The 20,480-nt window shown below is 31.9% G+C and overlaps 1 protein-coding gene across 3 annotated transcripts in view; it reads left to right on the forward strand.

Annotated features, from left to right (window-relative positions):
* Positions 1-78: 78 nt before the first annotated feature.
* Positions 79-20,480, forward strand: part of LOC124455059 — a 25,154-nt gene continuing 4,752 nt past the window's right edge. The window contains exons 1-27 of one of the 3 annotated variants that reach the window (XM_047005811.1): positions 79-285; positions 628-801; positions 1,024-1,153; positions 2,752-3,587; positions 4,318-4,427; positions 4,571-4,629; positions 5,138-5,283; positions 6,055-6,168; positions 6,869-6,978; positions 7,768-7,826; positions 7,977-8,125; positions 8,425-8,712; positions 9,474-9,602; positions 10,257-10,369; positions 10,816-10,877; positions 11,073-11,215; positions 11,750-11,863; positions 12,520-12,629; positions 14,064-14,122; positions 14,954-15,096; positions 15,563-15,848; positions 16,545-16,672; positions 17,404-17,516; positions 17,963-18,024; positions 18,219-18,361; positions 18,907-19,020; positions 19,713-19,822. In XM_047005811.1, the coding sequence (XP_046861767.1) occupies positions 3,476-3,587; positions 4,318-4,427; positions 4,571-4,629; positions 5,138-5,283; positions 6,055-6,168; positions 6,869-6,978; positions 7,768-7,826; positions 7,977-8,125; positions 8,425-8,712; positions 9,474-9,602; positions 10,257-10,369; positions 10,816-10,877; positions 11,073-11,215; positions 11,750-11,863; positions 12,520-12,629; positions 14,064-14,122; positions 14,954-15,096; positions 15,563-15,848; positions 16,545-16,672; positions 17,404-17,516; positions 17,963-18,024; positions 18,219-18,361; positions 18,907-19,020; positions 19,713-19,822 (2,976 nt within the window). In that variant the 5' untranslated portion in view covers positions 79-285; positions 628-801; positions 1,024-1,153; positions 2,752-3,475. The remainder of the gene's footprint in view (positions 286-627; positions 802-1,023; positions 1,154-2,751; positions 3,588-4,317; positions 4,428-4,570; positions 4,630-5,137; positions 5,284-6,054; positions 6,169-6,868; positions 6,979-7,767; positions 7,827-7,976; positions 8,126-8,424; positions 8,713-9,473; positions 9,603-10,256; positions 10,370-10,815; positions 10,878-11,072; positions 11,216-11,749; positions 11,864-12,519; positions 12,630-14,063; positions 14,123-14,953; positions 15,097-15,562; positions 15,849-16,544; positions 16,673-17,403; positions 17,517-17,962; positions 18,025-18,218; positions 18,362-18,906; positions 19,021-19,712; positions 19,823-20,480) is intronic. The other 2 variants (XM_047005812.1, XM_047005810.1) reach the window with 2 other exon arrangements.

Below are 20,480 nucleotides of genomic sequence, written 5' to 3' on the forward strand. Positions count from 1 at the left end.
TGAATTTTATAAAACTAACGCGCTATATCTATCTCAACAATTTTAAGTATGACACCGTAATGCCAGCTATCAGTGCTTCAGCAGCTTACAAACAAAGACCTTTCAATAAAAATATGTAGCCGACACAGTGTGTCGGCTATTTAGTTGTCACTATTGCCAACATAAACATTGACGTTGGCATAGCTGTTCGCCTTGTATGATGTAAAGGTTATGTTTGTACCTTCATCATAATTATGAGAAGTCAGCATCTTCGATGGATGTACGCAAAGATGTGAAGATTTTTTTGTAAGTTTTAATTTTGATTTGTCATCAATAAACACAATAATAAAACTGAATAAAGTTCATAATGCAGACAGCAATGTTATTTAAAATACCACAGGCGTATAGAAGACGTTTATTTAGTGTGCTTGAATTGTACATACTGCTCTATTTTATCAAAGCTCTATCGATTTCTGGTGACAAAAGCATGAGTTTTATTGCTTTCTGCGCTTCAATAGTTGAATTATAAATAGTCTGCACTATAATTTGAAAACGAGACAGCAATTATACATATTGCAGATTTGGGTTTGACAATCCGTTTTGCAATTCGAAATACATATATGGTTATGACAATATTTGTACTGTAAGGTTATCGAGCAAGAGTTGATCTTATCGAGCAAGAGTTGATCTAATCGAGCAAGAGTTGATCTTATCGAGCAAGAGTTGATCGTATCAAAATTCTTGACTTTCGCTTTGAGCCTGATGAGCAATCCATATTTTCGTCTCATGATTACGACAATCCAGTATGACTAAAGTAGACTGGTAAAGTTTGAACTTCATTGTTCAACAGGATCTTTTCAACGTTATAGACTATCTAACATCACTGCAGTTTGGTTAGGTTTGCCTTAAATGCGCTATGTACGCGCTTGTAATCTAGAGAACATATAGTTGTGGCTATTTTCATATAATATTCTTGAGTAAAGTCCATCACAGAATTTAAATTTAGCTTATTCCTCTTAAGAAAACATTTTATTCAATTGATAGAGATGATGAGCATCGAGTTCGTGTTTCTTTATTGTTTAATGATGTGTAACTAAAACAACAAGTTAAAGAGTGGGAAAATGAAAGCTTTCCTTGGAGTGTTGGACATGAACTTGCCATGAGTTTTTTTAAGGTATTTACAAATATGATCAGTTTTTTTTTCATCGGACATTATTGATATATTTGAGTACATTGAACATGTTTGAGCAAAGCATTTCTTAATTTAACTTAAAATATAAAGCCATTGCCATGTCACGATAATGCTACGGGTCAATGGAAATACTATTTTAAAAGGTAATTTTTAAAATATTTGAATAATTAAGACACGGCATTCATGAATGAATTAACTAGGCGTTTACCAAGACGTCACCATTTAAAACTCGCTATTAAATCATCAATCCCCTTGCAAATGATGACAGAAACAGAAATTATCAACATCGACAACTCTGGGATTATTTCTCTCTGAGTTTTGTCTTTGTGCACGTTAAGTCTTTATAGATTTAGGAGAATTTATGTCTTAGATGTGCTACAGTCGCTTTATTTTGTATTTTTAACCTGACTGGAAAAGCATACGGTGGACAGTCGAAATAAACTTGTCTTCAAAGTATTGAGGTTTTCATTCATGAAAAGAAGATTCATTGTACACCTTAACATTTGCCGATCGAAACTCACGAAAAAAGCTCGCCAATATTTAAATGTTTTTCTTATTTTCTATGATTTTTTGAAATTATTTAAAGTGTCAAGAATAGAGCCTTATCACAGAACAGATATCTTAACAGAAGGTCCACTCGTGTGGGAATCTTTGATGTTTGTGTCCCCTACTTTTCTGAAGCAAATTCTTAGGAGACACGCCTTCCAGCAATAGAAAATATAGTTGTTTTTACAAATATATCGTTTTGCAAAACAAAAGCTTGGAACCTTATCGTCATCGCAAAACGAAAACATTTTCTAAAAATTTTGGCAAACTGTTGCTTTAAATGTGAATTATTAGTAAAATAGCATTCTCGTGCAATACTATTCCATATTGTTTTTGTAAAAGTATCTTGCTGGGAAGTCACGCATGCGTAGTGAAAAAATACGCCACGATTTTAGCCGAGTGGGCCTTCTGTTAGATGTCTATTCTGTGGCCATATTATGGGAGAAGCATAATCAGATTATATGGCCACAGAATAGACCAGATGTTTGATCAGGTGAATCAAACATCAACAAGCTATAATTGAACGGTACTGAAATTCATAATTAACCAGCTGGTATGATTGAAATGTTATCTTGTTGACTAGTTGACGGGTTTGTTTTGAGGTTTTAATAACAACGATAAATAATACTACGTTATTTAATAAACATGCAACTGAACTGAAGTAATCTTAAGAGAATATATACATGTTCATAAATATCTAAACGAGGAGAGTAAATTTAAAGTACAGCGAACTTTTTGTGGCTTTAATTGATGCTCATTATTAAAGAATTTCCGGATCTTCTCACACTTCAGTAAAAATAGATTTTTTTCCACTCAAAAAACGAGTACAGTGGCCGGGTTTACTTCTGAGTAGGATGACTATTCAAAAACGTTTCATATAACAATTCAACAAAAAATTCTGAGAACAATCGAAAGATACAACTATGTCAATCCCTCAATTTATTCAATTATTTACAGCTGTAGACCTTACTTGAAAAAAATGAAACAGATTTAACATTTTTTAAACAATTTTTTTCTTATTTATGTCAGAATAGAGGAAAATCATTCACCTTTCGTCAACCTTGCCTTAAACCTTTCTCATCATCACTTTCAACCTTTTCAACGCCATACTTACCATCTGCAAACCTCATCGCTATTATTCAGCACATATAGACATCAAACTCATCATCACTTCTTCTCGACTTCAGTTTAGGAGGAAACTTTATGAGCCCGTGATCATAAAGGTAGTACATCAGAAGGTTTGTATGTCTTATTTTCGACCAAGGCAAGTATCACTTTAAAAGGTAAGTTTTTATTCATTCCCTAATATTACGTGTAATGTTTTAACTTTCAGCTCGGACTTTCACACGAAATAAATCGGTTTTTGTGAGATTTTACCGGTTTATTTTTCGGCATCGAGATGAACTAAGACTAAGATTAACGGCAGCGGTTGAAAATAGTTTGTTTTTGTGAGATTTTTCAATCTATTTTCGAGAAAAACTGCTGCGCGAAATCTTAAACGTCTTAGCTAAACATCTCTTCGGTTGATAATTTGTGCAGGTATCGCAAAAATTGCGAGTCGCCCACAAATTTACTGTCGGAACGCGTGCATGCACTTGTTTTACAGAAACAAGTGCGCTTTCATTTTTCAGTTTTAGCAACATTATACTGTATTCGCTAGTGATTGTGGGAAGGATTTATTTGATTGTTTCTATGTTCACGTGCAGTTACACTCTCTAAATATTTCTAATTATTTTTTCTTCAGATGAAAATGAATGTATGAATGAAACATTAACGAACTGTCCTGTTAATTTTGATTGCGTGGATACAATTGGATCGTTTGCATGTGTTTGCAGAGGTCGAATACTGGACGGAGACTGTATAAGAGAAGGTTATAAATTATTGTTATATTGACTAGCCTAGTTTCTTGTTTGTTCTACAGAGGAATACATTGATTTTTTTCAATGTTCTTACTTGTAACAATCATGTCATAGCTTTCATATAAGTCTGTCTACATTAAAATTACCTGTGTCAGTGTGTATGAAAACTCCTCTTTTCTTGTGTTTTTTAATTTCTTGAGATTCTTTATTAATCATCAGTTTATGTAGATTCATGACATGATCAATTTTTGTGTAGCCATCCTATCATTTTAGTCAAGCTTCATGTATAGAAATTCAGGTCAAATATAATCTTTACATTTATTCTTTGCAAAAGGAATAGCAAAGAATTCTTTGTTATGCATTAGCAATAAATTATACTATATAGTAACACCCATGATAATGCTTACATTAAATGATAAAACACACTGCAAAAAACATCATCTTGTGAACTCAAGATTCGAGTCATAACAGCAAGAGACAAGATTTAAAGCAACACTTTGACTTTTTTTGAGTTTATATGACTTTGAAATAAAGTCGAAATATTGAGTTTACAAGATGATGTTTTTGTTTGAAGTGTGTTTTATAATTTATTTTTCAAAATTGTCAGCTGGAAATGGATAATACTTACATTCCTCCTGATTAAGTTCTTAGCAAGTTATCATTAATAAATCAATTATTAACTGTCTCTAAATTATGCATTAATATGTCAACTTTGTATTCTAAGGGTGTTTTTCTTCGCAGGTTTCGTACGCTATCATATAGAGTTGACTGTAATTGAGCCATTCAATTTATCCCTATGCATTCAGAACAGTACAGCATTTGCAGAATTTCAGACAAGATTCAATGAATCGGTGTGTAAAGGAAACACTCTTTATCTATTATTTATTAATGCAGTGGTAGTATGGTCTTGCACTACGGTCTTGATTAAGCAAAAAGCCTGTGATTTAAAACATATTTAGTGGTAATTGATGAGCAATGAAAATTTTACGTTTAGATCCAAGTAGTTTATGCCGGTGATCCAAGTTTTGTCAGCGTTAAAATCAATGAATTGAGGTAAATGAATAAGACACCGTTATATATAACTGATAAATTTTCCAACATTTTCTCTTTTTACGTTCTTACTGCATATGACCATTTTAAATCACCGAATGCTTCAAATGTTTCTATCATGTTTGAAGTGGACACAAATAGAAAATCATCATTAAGACATACTAATCATCTTATTAATCTTCATACTCATCATTATACTAATCATCTTACTAATCATCATTAAGGCACACTTGTATTTCCAATTAATTTAGTAGCAAGAATTTCAGCTATTTGCCACAATAGAAAATACTTTCGATATTCAAAATATTTTTGTCTCTTTACTCATATTTGAGTCAAAATATTTTTGTCTCTTTACTCATATTATAATTTATATGTGATCAATTGTTCATCAACTTATCTCACTTTTTATGCATGCTAATACTTAACGCTGTTAAAGCACTGTGGATTAAACCATGAATTTTTTAAATGTTCACCAATCTAATTGTCCATAATATTTTATACTCAACTATAGAGATGGAAAAAATGACAAGGTCATTATTGATGCTTACATGACGTATCGAGTTCCTGATTCACTCAATTTGCTGTTTGAAGCAGTTAGAAATAATTCATTGCCAAATTTTAATGTCAGCAATAATGAGCTGAGGGTTGTCGTAACAGGTATGTCGTTATATGTAACAGGTATGTCGTTGTATGTAACTGCTATATGTTGTTGTATGTACCAGTTTTGTCATTATATGTAACAGGTATGTCGTATTTAACTGCTGTATGTTGTTGTATGTACCAGTTTTGTCATTATATGTAACAGGTATGTCGTTGTATGTAACTGCTGTATGTTGTTGTATGTAGCATTTATCAGGTATGTCACTGCATGTAACAGGTATGTCGTTTTGTATAACAAGTATGTTGTTATATGTGAAAGGTATGCTATTATATGTAGCAGATATGTTGTTCTATCTAACAGGTATATTGTTGTATGTAACAGATGTGTTGTTGAGTAGAACAGGCATGTTGTAATATGTAACGTGTGTGTTGTTATATGTAACGTGCGTCTTGTTGTATGTAACTTGCGTCTTGTTGTATGCAAAGGGTATGTTGTTATATGTAACGTGCGTCTTGTTATATGTAACGTGTGTGTTGTTATATGTAACGTGCGTCTTGTTGTATGCAAAGGGTATGTTGCTATATGTAACGGGTGTGTTGTTATATGTAATGGGTATGTTGTTACATCTAATATGTATGCCGAATCTCTACATCAGTAATCCACAAGTAGCAAAGTATAGCTCAATCATTAAAATCCTTTGATGTCCTCATTGAATGAATTGGGAATTTTTTATTGTACCAGTGGTAGGATACAGTGAGATATTGTAAAAAATATGCGTATGATATGCAAAACAGTTACATTTTTTTATTTTAATTAAAAATATACAGGAACGTGCGCATTGTCAACATGTCCTGCTAACTCAACCTGTCAAAGATTAACACGTAGAACTTATACATGTCCGTGTGAAGATGGATTCTATGCAGATGGATTCATCTGTACTGGTAATTATACAATTAAAGTTCTTTTAAAATGAGAATTATAAAAATAAAACAGCTGAATTCGTAAAAGGTAAACGTCACTATGACTTTGTCCTTACCGCTGGATGGTCTGCTCGCTGTTGCGACACAAATATTTGCCATTGTATTTTATACTTATAGTACATATCGTCGTAAAACTATTTATTATAAGAGTTTTGGATTAGATTCCATTAATATTTTGTAAAGTTTTGGCTTGATTGAAAGAGATGATTGATCAAAAACGGATTAAAGCGTTTCTGACCTGTTCAATAAAATGAACACAAATGTTCTGGGAGTCGTGTTTAATACACGTGCAATACTCGAGCCGTTTGCACAAAATACGACAGTATTGTACTGAAAATGGTAAATAATAAATGATCATAATACATTAACCTAAGGCTCTTAAGCACTTCTTGAAGGATTTGGGCGCGAACTTGAAATGAATTTAAAACAGTGAATTGAAAGCGTTTCCTAGGCTTGAACTAAATGAGTAGTTCGTATAATTTGTGTATTTTCATATGGATTCCAGCAGCTTATATAAAATATCCATTCATGGTGACTTTGATTTTCCTCGACTATTGGAAACCACTGAATAAAATTATTATTTTAACCTTACTTATATCTGCTAATTGCTTCAACTTTTCAACATTCTGCTAAAATCACTTCATTACGTTATTTTTTTTAGAATTGGTCAATGTTAATGTTCAATTAACAATTGCAAGGGAATTTACAACATCGTTAGGAAATTCAAGTTCACAAGAATTTATGGATTTACAAACATATTTGCGTCAAGCGGTAATTACTGAAAGCGTTTCAATTTTGCTAATATTTTTATATCTTAAAAAAGTCAAAATTCAGCGGTATTCAAAAATCATTTATTTCACAAAATTTGTCGTTTTCTTTTGTTTCCATGTCGTCCTTTTGTATATTTTAGCAAAACAAAATCAAAAGATAGTTATAAAATCTATATTTATCAATATCATGTTTGTTTAGTAGGAATGTGAACCAATGCCATACAACCACAGGTTATCCATGAAAAAATATAAAATGGTCAACTATAACTGCTAATATCATATATTCGATGTCGGATCCCTATAACCGATTTAAATAAGTTTTGTTCCGTTCGTTTTTTTAATCACCGATTTCCGTGTCTATTAAAGTTAAACGTCGTACAAAAATTTCGTACATGCAAAATGAAATAAGCGTGGTGCATTTCAAGAAATTGATGCTTTATTCAAGCATTTTTGGCTTTATTTTACATTTATTTGAATTTGATAATCATTTTGACGTATCTACCGACGAAAATTGTTGTTAATGCGCAGCCAGAGAATTGTGTAGGTGTTTTTATGTAGTGAAATTTTTATTTTATTATATGCATGGACAAACATGACTTTTTTTAACCATAATGGTCTTACACCAGCATGCTCTCCAATAAAACACATGAAAATTTCTTGCGAAAAAAGCTTTTGCTTAAGTGAATTCTATCTAGGTACTGATTGTCCATATTTTTAAGAAAAAGCACTACATGTTAGCTATTTATCAGGGAAGGTAGCTAAAACATTTTAACATAATATTTTTATTTAGCTCACACGACAATTTCAAGATACGCCCAACTTTCAAGACATAAAGATTTTGCGATTTAGGTAATTTTTAACCATTATAAATGAACTGAACGGTTTTTGCAATTACCTATATACAGGAAAGATCTACCCTTCTCATTCCAGGCAAATGATGTTGGAAGCTCGCTGTGAGTTTAATTGTGAAGCTTTATACATTTTTCTTTATTTAACCAGGAATGGTTCCACGATTGTGGATTTCAGCGTTCGCTATCGTAGGGATCCATCACAAAATGTCAAAGTAGCTGTTGCAAATACATTGTATGAAAAGATCACTAAACCAGGAAGAATTGGAAATTTTACTGTCGAAAAAGCCGAAATCGATGGTAAGAAAACGAAACACTTTGAAATTGTGCAAAAAGTGTTTTCATCCGATAACTGCAGTTTGATGAAAACCATTGCAATCAAAAAATGTCTATTGTAAGCATGATCAATTATAATGAGTAACTACATCAAGAATCAAACGATTCATATTACAAAGTTATTACATTTTGAGAAACACTTAGAAGTATAATATAACACATGAATATAACACATATAGTTCCCCCCCTTTTGTACAAATATTGTGGGGGGAGGGGTAAAGGAAATTGAAAACTTCTCATCTACTTCCATATAATTGTTACAGGTACACCTCCATCACCACAAGGTTTAATGGCAACAGGTGTAGCAGTGACTTCTATAAACGTTACTTGGCAGCAGCCGGATTCTTTTAATGTATTTGGAATCAAGCACTACCGAACTCGACTTAATCCCGCGAGGGGTATGAACGAAAAAAACATTACTGCGACAATGGGTACAAACAATGCTACGTTTCAAAATTTATTGGATAATACATCTTATGCAATCTCAGTTTATGCTGTCAATGATGATGGAGTAGGAGATGTGGCTATGATTACAGTGACCACAAATGAAGGTAAACCCTTTGACAAAATGCAATGAAATTGAAAAAACTAATGAAATCTAAGTTCAAAATAGTTTACACGCAAAAATTTGTGTTGAAAATTTTGCCTTTATAAGTTAACCAATTACAGCTGGTGAACTGATAATGAAAGACAAATTTCACTTGCCAGGAAACTTAGCAAAGATCTCTTTTAACTTGTAATCATTTATACCTAAAGTATATTTTTAAAAAAAATGTATTCTCGAACACGTATCAAATATTATTTAGTACCAATATAGTGATCAGTTTTAATAAAGAATTAAAAAGTTGATAGTAAATTTGATAATAAATTTGATAATAAATTTGAGAAAGCGTAAGCAGGTTTTAATCTACTGGAGCCACACATAAAAACGCAATTTTAAGATATGTCAATTAGAAAAGAATTAAGAATAAAATTTCCAATCTATGCATTACAAAAACATCTGTATTGTTCCTGATAATGACATCCAAAAATTTATTTGAAAAAAAATTCAATCATTCTCGATTTTCACAAGATAAGATAGTAAAAATATATTTCATGTCACAAACAAAAAAGTATGCACTTGTAGCTATAATAGTCTACAAATTAATAAAAATAATGCGAGGATAGCTACTGACTACTGAGGAGTTGTGTATCACGGACAAAAATTCACAAATGCATTTGTTTGTTACTTCATGTAACCAACTTCACGACCATGGATTTTTTATGCATTACTAAAATATATTTATTTTTTCTTTACTTTACTAAACAATAGATGTAAACGAATGTAGCAATAGTGCATTGTTCACGTGCCCTGAAGGCTTGCGCTGCGTAAACACTCTTGGCTCCTTCAGATGTATTTGCGAAGGTGTCTTGGGCAGCGATGGAAGTTGTACAAGACAAGGTAATGTTTAAAATTATTGCTGGCTACATCTACATAGCTACGAAACAACCAATCTTTTTTGAAATAAGAATTTCTGTAAATTTAGCAGTTAAGGGTTAGTGCAAAAATCGTTCTTCTCCAGGTTTAACAATTGCGAGATATCACCAGCGGTAGAATTGTTAAGTGGTGAGGCAGCTGTTATAAAAATTTGCGATTTGTCCAAAATTTGATATTTAGATTGATCGGAATTTGGGTAAACAACTGACTAGTGTGAAATTCAGAAAAAATGATGTGGCTTTTGTTAAGACAAATCAACTAGGCAACTTACACGTAAATCTTATATGATTCTAGCTACTTTCTTACATGTGCAGAAGATGTACTTTCTTTAATGTGTTATGTTATAAAAATCTGTTGGTGTTTGTCCATGAATTTATACAAAAATTTCAAAATAAAAAATTTTCGAAATTTGCAACGTTTTCTTCCCCTCTTAAGAAATTATACCAATAATGATATTCCTAGCTACTTTATTGATTCACCATTTTCACAAGTTGGCTATGGAGGAAAGCCTCTTTAAGAAATTCACCCTTTCCTTTTTACTATTGACACAAGTTGACGATATAGTTGACTTTATTTCATTTTTTGTGTTATTCAATCTTTGAAACTATTTTTGTTCAGGTGCGGTTGAGCTTAATCGATTTGTTCTGACCGTAAGTCGTACCTTCACTCCTGGGTTAGCAAATAAAAGTTCGTCAGATTTTAGAGAGTTCCAAAATGAATTTAGAACATCTGTAAGTTCATATTTTTTTTATATTTCTATCATAATTTGATTCACACATAATTAAAGTGTATACGGTGGCAGGTCTAGCCTCTACATTTAGATATACTCCTACAATGCAAACTTTTAACAAAATTATCATTCAATTCTTTAGAAACAAAATTCTATATAGAAAAGTCCGTATATGACACTGTGTTTCATAATTTATACTTAATATTTAATACTTTGGTGTGAATTTTTTGAATAATTTACATTTTTGTACAATTTGATCTCAGTAAATATGTTTAATTTAGAGTCACGCTCAAGTTAGATTTTTCTAAAGCATAGTATTGATAAATTAACACAAAGTCATACCGTGTGGGTTTCACGCTTTTCAAAATCGAAAACATTAATTTGGTGCAGGTATAAGTTCTTAATACCCTAATAAATTGTTATGTTTAAACTTATTTTTGTTTGTAGATGGAAGCTGTTTACAACACAAGACAATTTGGTTTTGTACAAACAGTAATAAACGAATTAAGGTTATAAAAGCTGTGACATTGGATTTATGTAGTTGGTTGCAAAGTTTAAAAGTTGCAATTTGTAAATTTGCGACCAATCTTTTATCTCGTTAATATATTTTGTTTTTATCATAGGTACTACAACTATTATTTATATTTACCATTTATTATAATCACCAACTCAGGCCTCTGAATAATTTTTATGTGTATTTATAGAGCGGGCAGTGTTATAGTAGATGCTGATGTAACATTTGAGCAACTAGGGGCTAATGGACTTAGCGTCCTCTTCACTGCCGTAAGAAACGGAATGGTTGGTACTTTTAACGTCAACAGTAACGCGCTGGTTGTTGTAATCACAGGTTTGTTTATATAAGTATATAAAGTCTGTGAACTGATAGGAGATTTTAAGCGAAAATCATTTATCAACCACCTCATCACAGACTTCTTTTCATCAATGAAGACCCCAAAGAAGGAACTTATTTCTTTAATTGAATTGTTCAATGTGTTGTGTTTCTAAAATTGTTTTTAAAAAGCAATTTTGTGTCTTTCCACGAGTTTTTACACAAAAAATACAAAATAAAGTATTCGTCGGAAATTTGTGATGCTTCCCCATTTCCCACCTTCCTTCGCCTCATTTCACTCCACTCCACCCTCATCTTACCCCACCCCTCTTCATTTTACCCCACTCCACCCCACCGTCTTTCCGAACTGAATATCTTCCCCTGAAAAAAGTAATGATCGTTATGGAAATACATCAGTGTAGAAGCTAAGTTATAAAACCACATGTTTTATCACCATTATGAAGTTTTCACATGTAGACTTAATATATTCTAAACATCTGTCATTATCTTATCCATTTTGTAAATGAAACTGACTTTTTTTATCTACGATAGGAACATGCAACGAAATAACATGTCATGCTAACTCAACCTGCTTTACATTATCTCCCACCACTGTTGAATGTCGCTGTTTACCTGGATTCTATCCAAATGGCGTGCAGTGCTTAGGTATGTGTACATTAATTACTTTATTGACGTATCCAGCCCGCACAATGGTGTAGCAAACCCTTTATTTGAGGGGTAGTGGAATTTATACATGCATACGTATGTAATTATAGTTTTATTTGTAATTTATGCGTTGAATCAGTGAAAACTAGATCATGCCAACAGAAAATCGAAGTAATTCAAGAAAGAAGTGTTCATGTGCAATGAAGGCTTCTCTCCCTGTCCCTGTGACGTATTTCCTTTTTAAAAACATATCATTACACATTCGTGCAAACTGATATAGCAAGATGATTATAACAACAACTGAGGTTTTGCATTTTTTCGAAAGGCAATTTTAAGGTTAAATAGTTGGAATGTTATTAAACAAAAAGAATGATAGCATAATGCTTTGTCCAACAACTACAAACAATAACAACCTTATTTAACAACATTTGAGAATTTAATCTTCCTCTCCTCTTCCTTGAAGGTCGTTATTGTTTGTAGTTGTTGGATAAAGCATTATGCTATCATTCAAAGATAATTTTACACGAAAGAATGCTTTCATATTCTTTTTGAGCACTGAAAATTGCTATCAGACAAAATTCTTTTTTTGACACTGGTCATGTTTTATTCAAACTTCTGAATACTTGAAGTAAATAGCCATCTTGCCTCAAATTTAGAATTTGTCAACGTTACAATCAAAATAACACTTGATGGAGAATTTACTTCAGATTTAAATGACAATACTTCGGCACTGTTTATTGAGTTGGAAGGAAATTTGACTCGAGAGGTAAATTAAATATGATTTTCTTAACTTTAGCAGGCGACCTTTTTTTCTCGTGTTTCCAATCGTTTTATTTTTTCATGCCAAATGGAAACACTGTCTTGTAAAAGGTAGCTTGGTTTCAATCTCGGGTTTTTGTCCTTTAGCATAATGAAATGTAAGGTACAATCTTTAACTTCTACATTGTTATTTTCAATCGTTCATAAGTTTAACGATATCAAAAGAACTCAAAAATCAATAATCAAATCCTTTCGTCTATTGCACAGTATTTTGAATATATTTAATGTCGTTTATCTGTTCTGTGGAAGTTTTCTGCGAATAAGGGAAGATAATTTACTCCAAAAGCTGTAAAATGACGTTTCCACTCCCCGCAGCATTTAATAAAGTATTGGTTTTATAAATAATGTTTTTATATGCTCTGTAAATTGCATAAATCATTAAATTTATTGAACAACGTGGCTAGCAGAAAAATGTTTGATATTTACGAGAAAATTTTGATTTCTAATTTCTTTTACATTCATTGTAGCCACTTCAATTTTTTCAATACTCAACGCTTGACTTAAGAAAATAGTCACTTACTTGATTCACTGTTTACGATGATCTAAAAGCCATGCGTCAAGGCGTCAATTTGTGTTTACAACGAATCTCCCTCCAAGCTTAGTCCTGCTTCATAATTTTCACAGTGGCGTAGCCAGCCCGCAAATTTTGCCCTTCTCTGTTAATTTTTCTATGTTCACTCACTGTAAAAACAACAGATTTCTAAAGAAATGCATGCTAATGTTCTAAAATTAACATAGCTTGACCAAAACGTCCTTGAGGCTATACGCCACTGATTTTTACAGCATCATCATTGTTCATTTTTTTAGAAATTTATTGTTTTTGCTGTTAGTTAACACAAAGAAATTTACGCAGCAGGACCAAAACGTGCTTTCGGCTCTACGCCACTGATTTTTACAGCATCATCATTGTTCATTTTTTTTTTTGAAATTTATTGTATTTGCTGTTAGTAAACACAGAAAAATTTACGCAGCAGGATCAAATTATGAAGGCTGAATGATTGCAGCAATCTTTATTTAAATGGGAATTTGGAAGTCTAACAATAGAAGATTTGACGAGACTTGTGATCTTTGAATCTTATATAGCAGGAGAAAGATAATGTAAAAAACCATTAAATTAGGCGAACTTTAGTATTTTCCCATTATTTTGCTTTTGCAACACCTGTAATATGAATGTTTAAATACATGCAGGTATCTAAATGACGTTTTTCGTTTTGCAGTTGATGACTTGCTTTATTTCACTTTACCGACATTTTTTTGATTTTTGTGACGAATGATTGATTTAGCTAACAACTGAGAAATAGTTTACATAGCTCAAGCAACGTCTCACTGGTTGTTATGTATTCCTTATATCTTACTAACATATCCTTCCTATTCTTTTTAGCTCCGTATAAGATTTCAGGACACACCAAACTTTCAAGATGTAGAAATTTTGGGATTTAGGTAATGTTAAACATTAAAATACGTAAGTCTTCCATATTCATTTTTAATGATGTTGAAGCAGTTGAAGGATTTCAAATCAGGAATACATTTTTTCTTTCTGTCGGGTGCGAAATAGCTTATTGCGATATTAACTTTAAAGGCTCATAAGAACTACTGTTTAAGGACAAAATAAAGATTATGATGATTATCACCTAGAAATCACGCTAATGTTTTGATTCAATGGAAAAAAACATAATTACGTTGTAAAGCAAAAGGTACAATTCAAATGTACCATTCAGACCATTTTACCAAGCAATTTTGTCTCTTCAACACCTCGTACTGAAAGTACTTTCTTCCTAAAGTCTGCGATTCAGATTACTTAGTTTCACTACTCTAGATGAGTTTGATTTCCCTTAAAATTTAAAACTATAGACTTCATAATCTATATTTACGTTCGGTAGCGTTAGGCTACGTTTGGTATAATCAGAATTCCACTAAATTCTTCGAAATTCCCTGTTTATAAAGTTCTACAACTCTCTATGTTTAAGCGTTTTCTTGCTGTGCTGTAATTATTTTTTTTTCACCTCCCGACTCCCTTATTTCCGTTCTTTTTGTCGCATTATTTGGATGCACATAATTCTAAACTGTGCAAATTTATTCAAAGTCTTCTTTAACCTAATCTATAGTTTTCCGAAGATATTTTAAGCTGAAATTTAACCATCGATCCTTCTAAATAGCATTCTTGTAAATTTTAATTGTTCTTTGTTGGCCAATTGTTAATTGTATTGATTTTCAATAAAATATTTGAGTGATATTTAATTATGTTTGAAAAGTTGATTATTTTTATGTCAGGAATGGCTCGATCATAGTTGATGCTAGAATCATCTCTCGTCAAGGTCCACAAAACGCTAAAGTTATTGTTGCAGACACTATTGAAGAAAGGCTCATTAATGGAACGTTATCAGGTTTACCCATTCAAGGTGTCACGGTACTTGGTAAGGGATATTGATGATTAAAAATCTGTATATGTTTTATTGGGCTGGGATAAAATGTCGATAGTATATTAGATAAAAAAACCAAAATGCGGATGAAATGATAAAATGGTATTAGAAGGACGAAAGAATAAACAGATCAGTTGAAGAAAGTACACATTAAATATAAACCAACATACATTTATCCAAGACAATAAATTTATTAGTTTTCATCCGTTTTCAACTGCAGTTTGATGAAAACTATTGCATTAAAAAATGTGTATTGTAAGCCCGATCAATTATAATGAGTAACTACTTCAAGAATCATACGATTCATATTACAAAGTTATTTACATTTTGAGAAACACTTAGAAGTATAATATAACACATAAATATAGCACATATAGTTTCCCCCTTTTGTACAAATACAGTGAGGGGCGGGGTAAAGCAAATTGAAAACTTCTCATCTACTTCCATATAATTTTAACAGGTACACCTCCACCACCACAAGGCTTAATGGTAACAGGTGTAGCAGTGACTTCTATAAACGTTACTTGGCAGCAGCCGAATTCTTTTAATGTATTTGGAATCAAAAACTACCAAACTCGACTCAATCCCGAGAGGGGTATGAACGAAAAAGTCATTACTGCGACGATGGGTACAAACAATGCTATGTTTCAAAATTTATTGAATAGCACATCTTATGCAATCTCAGTTTATGCTGTTAATGATGATGGAGTAGGAGATGTGGCTATGATTACAGTGACCACAAATGGTAAACCTTTTGACAAAATCTAAGTTTAAAATAGTTTACACGCAAAAATTTGTTTTGAAAATTTTGCTTTTATAAGTTAACCAATTACAGCAGGTGAACTGATAATGTAAGACAAATTTCACTTGCCAGGAAACTTAGCAAAAATCTCTTTTGACATGCAATCATTTATAAGTACTGTATATTTTTTTGAAAAAAGTTTTCTCGAACACTTATCAAATAGTATTTAATACTAACATAGTGATTAGTTTTAATAAGGAATTAAATAGTTGACAATAAATTTGATAATAAATTTGAGAAAACGTAAGCTGGTTTTAATATACTGGAGCAACACATAAAAACGCAATTTTAAGATATGTCAATTAGAAAAGAAATGAGAATAAAATTTCCAATCTAGGCATTACAAAAACGTCTGTATTATTCCTCATAATGACATCCAAAAGTTTATTTGAAAAAAAATAAATCCTGCTAGATTTTCACAAGACAAGATATATTTCATGTCACAAACAAAAAAGTATGCACTTGTAGCTATAATAGTCAACAAATTAATAAAAATAATGCGAGGATAGCTACTGACTACTGAGGAGTTGTATATCACGGACAAAAGTTCACAAATGGATTTGTTTCTTACTTCATGTAACCAACTTACTTTGATGCATTACTAAAATATATTTATTTTTTCTTTACTTTACTAAACAATAGACATAAACGAATGTAACAATAGTGCATTCATGTGCCCTGAAGGCTTGAGCTGCGTAAACACACTTGGCTCCTTCAGATGTATTTGCAAAGGTGTCGTGGGCAGTGATGGAAGTTGCACAAGACAAGGTAATGTTTAAAATTATTGCTGGCTACATCTACATAGCTACGAAACAACCAGTCCTTTTTGAAATAAGAATTTTTGTAAATTAAGCAGTTAAGGGTTAGTGCAAAAATCGTTCTTCTCCAGGTTTAACAATCGCGAGATATCTGCAGTGGTTGAATTGTTAGGTGGTGAGGCAGCTGTTATGAAAATTTGCGATTTGTCGAAAATTTGATTTTTAAATTGATCGGAATTTGGGCAAACAACTGAATAGTGTGAAATTCAGAAAAAATGATGTGGCTTATGTTAAGACATAAACCACACCTACACACAAACCTTATAAGATTCTAGCTACTTTTTAAATGTGTTATGTTACAAAAATCTGTTGGTGTTTGTCCATTAGTTTATACAAAAATTTCAAATTAGAAAATTTTCGTAATTTGCAACGTTTTCTTCCCCTCTTAAGAAATTACACCAATATTGATATTCCCTGTTGGTGTTTGTCTATGAGTTTATACAAAAATTTCAAAATAGAAAATTTTCGTAATTTGCAACGTTTTCCTCCCCTCTTAAGAAATTATACCAATAATGATATTCCTAGCTACTTTATTGATTCACCATTTTCACAAGTTGACTATGGAGGAAAGCCACTTTAAGTACTTCACCCTTTTTTTGTTACTATTGACACAAGTTGACGATATAGTTGACTTCATTTCATTTTTTGTGTTATTCAATCTTTGAAACTTTTTTTGTTCAGGTGAGGTTGAGCTTAATCGAATTTTTCTGACCGTAAATCGTACCTTTACTCCTGCGTTGGCAAATAAAAGTTCGTCAGCTTTTAGAATGTTCCAAGACGAATTTAGAACATCTGTAAGTTCATATGTTATTTTATATTGCCATCATAATTTGATTCGCACATAATTAAAGTGTATACGGTGGCAGGTCTAGCCTCAACGTTTATCTACACTCCTACAATGCAAACTTTTAACAAAATTATCATTCAATTCTTTAGAAACAAAATTCCTTATAGAAAAGTCCGTATATGCACTGTGTTTTATAGTTTATACTTAATATTTAATACTTTGGTGTGAATTTTTTGAATAGTTTACATCTTTGTACACTTTGATCTCAGTAAATATGTTTAATTTAGAATCACGCTCAAGTTAGATTTTTCTAAAGCATAGTATTGATAAATTAACAGGAAATCATACCGTGTGTGTTTCAAGCTTTTCAAAACCGAAAACATTAATTTGGTGCAGATATAAGTTCTTAATGCCCTAATAAATTGTAATGTTCAAACTTATTTTTGCTTATAGATGGCAGCTGTTTACAACACAAGACAATTTGGTTATGTACAAACAGTAATAAACGAATTAAGGTTATAAAAGCTGTGACATTGAATTTATGTAATTGATTGCAAGGTTTAAAAGTTGTAATTTGAAAATTTGCGACCAATCCTGTATCTCGTTAATATATTTTGTTTTTATCATAGGTGCTACAACTATTATTTATATTTACCATTTATTAAAATCACCAACACAGATCTCTGAATAATTTTATGTGTATTTATAGAAATGGCAGTGTTATAGTAGATGCTGATGTAACATTTGACCAAGTAGGCGCTAATGGACTTAGCGTCCTCTTCACTGCCGTAAGAAACGAAATGGTTGGTGCTTTTGACGTTAGGAGTAACGCGCTGGTTATTGTAATCACAGGTTTGTTTATATATGTATATACAGGCAGTTAACTGATGGGAGAGATTTTAAACGAAAATCATTCATCAATCAACCTCATCACAGACATCTTTGCATTGATGAAGACCCCGAAGAAGGAACTTATTTCTTTAATTGAATTGTTCAATGTGTTGTGTTTCTAAAATTGTTTTTAAAAAGCAATTTTGTGTCTTTCCTCGAGTTTTTACACAAAATATACAAAATAAAGTATTCGTCCGAAATTTGGGGTGCTTCCCCATTTCCCACCTCACTTCACCTCATTTCACTCCACCCCACCCTCATCTTACCCCACCCCTCCTCATCTTACCCCACTCCACCCCACCGTCTTTCAGAACTGAATATCTTCCCCTGAAAAAAATTAAAAGTAATGATCGTCATGGAAATACATCAATGTAGAAGCTAAGTTATAAAACCACATATTTTATCACCATTATGAACTCTTTCACCTGTAGACTTTATATATTCTAAACATCTGTCATTATCTTATCCATTTTGTAAATGAAACCGACTTTTTTTATCTACGATAGGAACATGCAACGATATAACATGTCATGCTAACTCAACCTGCTTTACATTATCTCCCACCACTGTTGAATGTCGCTGTTTACCTGGATTCTATCCAAATGGTCGGCAGTGCTTAGGTATGTGTACATTAATTACTTTATTGACGTATCCAGCCCGCACAATGGTGTAGCAAACCCGTTTTTGGGTGGGTAGTGGAATTTATACATGCATATGTATGTTGTTATAGTTTTATTTGCAATTTATGCGTTGACTTAGTGAAAAATCATTCCAACAGAATATCTAAGTAATTCAAGAAAGAAGTATATGACCAGCTATGAAATTCTTAATTAGTATTTTTGTGCAATGAAGGCCTCTCTCCCTGTGACGTATTTCCTTTTTGAAAACATATCATTACACATTCTTGCAAACTGATATAGCAAGATGATTATAACAACAACTGAGGTTTTGCGTTTTTTCGAAAGGCAATTTTAAGGTTAAATAGATGGAATGTTATTAAACAAAAAGAATGATAGCATAATGCTTTATCCAACAACTACAAACAATAACGACCTTATCTAACAACATTTGAGAAATTAATTAGTTAATTAGTCAATTTCTCAAATGTTTTTAGATAAGGTCGTTATTGTTTGTAGTTGTTGGATAAAGCATTATGCTATCATTGAGAGATAATTTTACATGAAAGAATGCTTTCATATTCTTTTTGAGCACTGAAAATCGATATCAGAAAAAATTCTGTTTTTGACAATGGTCATGTTTAATTCAAACTTCTGAATACTTCAAGTAAATAGCCTTCTTGCCTCAAATTTAGAATTGGTCAACGTTACAATCAAAATAACACTTGATGGAGAATTTACTTCAGATTTAAACGACAATACTTCGGCACTGTTTATTGAGTTGGCAGGAAATTTGACTCGAGAGGTAAATTTAATATGATTTTGTTAATTTAGCAGGCGACATTTTTCTTTCGTTGTTTTCCAATCGTTTTATTTTTTCATGCCAAATGGCAACACTGTCCTGTAAAAGGTAGCTTGGTTTCAATCTTGGGTTTTTGTCCTTTAGCATAGTGAAACGTAAAGTACAATCTTTAACTTCTGCATTGTTATTTTAAATATTTCATAAGTTTAACAATATCAAAAGAACTCAAAAAACAATAATCAAATCCTCTCGTCTATTGCACAGCATTTTGAATATATTTAATGTCGTTTATCTGTTCTGTGAAAGTTTTCTACGAATAAGGGAAGATAATTTACTCCAAAAACTGTAAAATGACGTTTCCACTCCCCGCAGCATTTAATAAAGTACTGGTTTTATAAATACTGTTTTTATATGCTCTGTAAATTGCATAAATCATTAAATTTATTGAACAACGTGGCTAGCAGAACAATGTTTGATATTTACGAAAAAATTTTGATTTCTAATTTCTTTTACATTCAATGTAGCCACTGATTTTTACAACATCATCATTGTTCATTTTTTTGGAAATTTATTATTTTTCCTGTTAGTAAACACAGAGAAATTTACCCAGCAGGACCAAATTATGAAGGCTGAATGATTGCAGCAATCTTTATTTAAATCG

This window comes from Xenia sp. Carnegie-2017, unplaced genomic scaffold, assembly GCF_021976095.1.
Source record: "Xenia sp. Carnegie-2017 unplaced genomic scaffold, XeniaSp_v1 HiC_scaffold_3, whole genome shotgun sequence".
Classification (NCBI taxonomy): Eukaryota; Metazoa; Cnidaria; class Anthozoa; order Malacalcyonacea; family Xeniidae; genus Xenia; species Xenia sp. Carnegie-2017.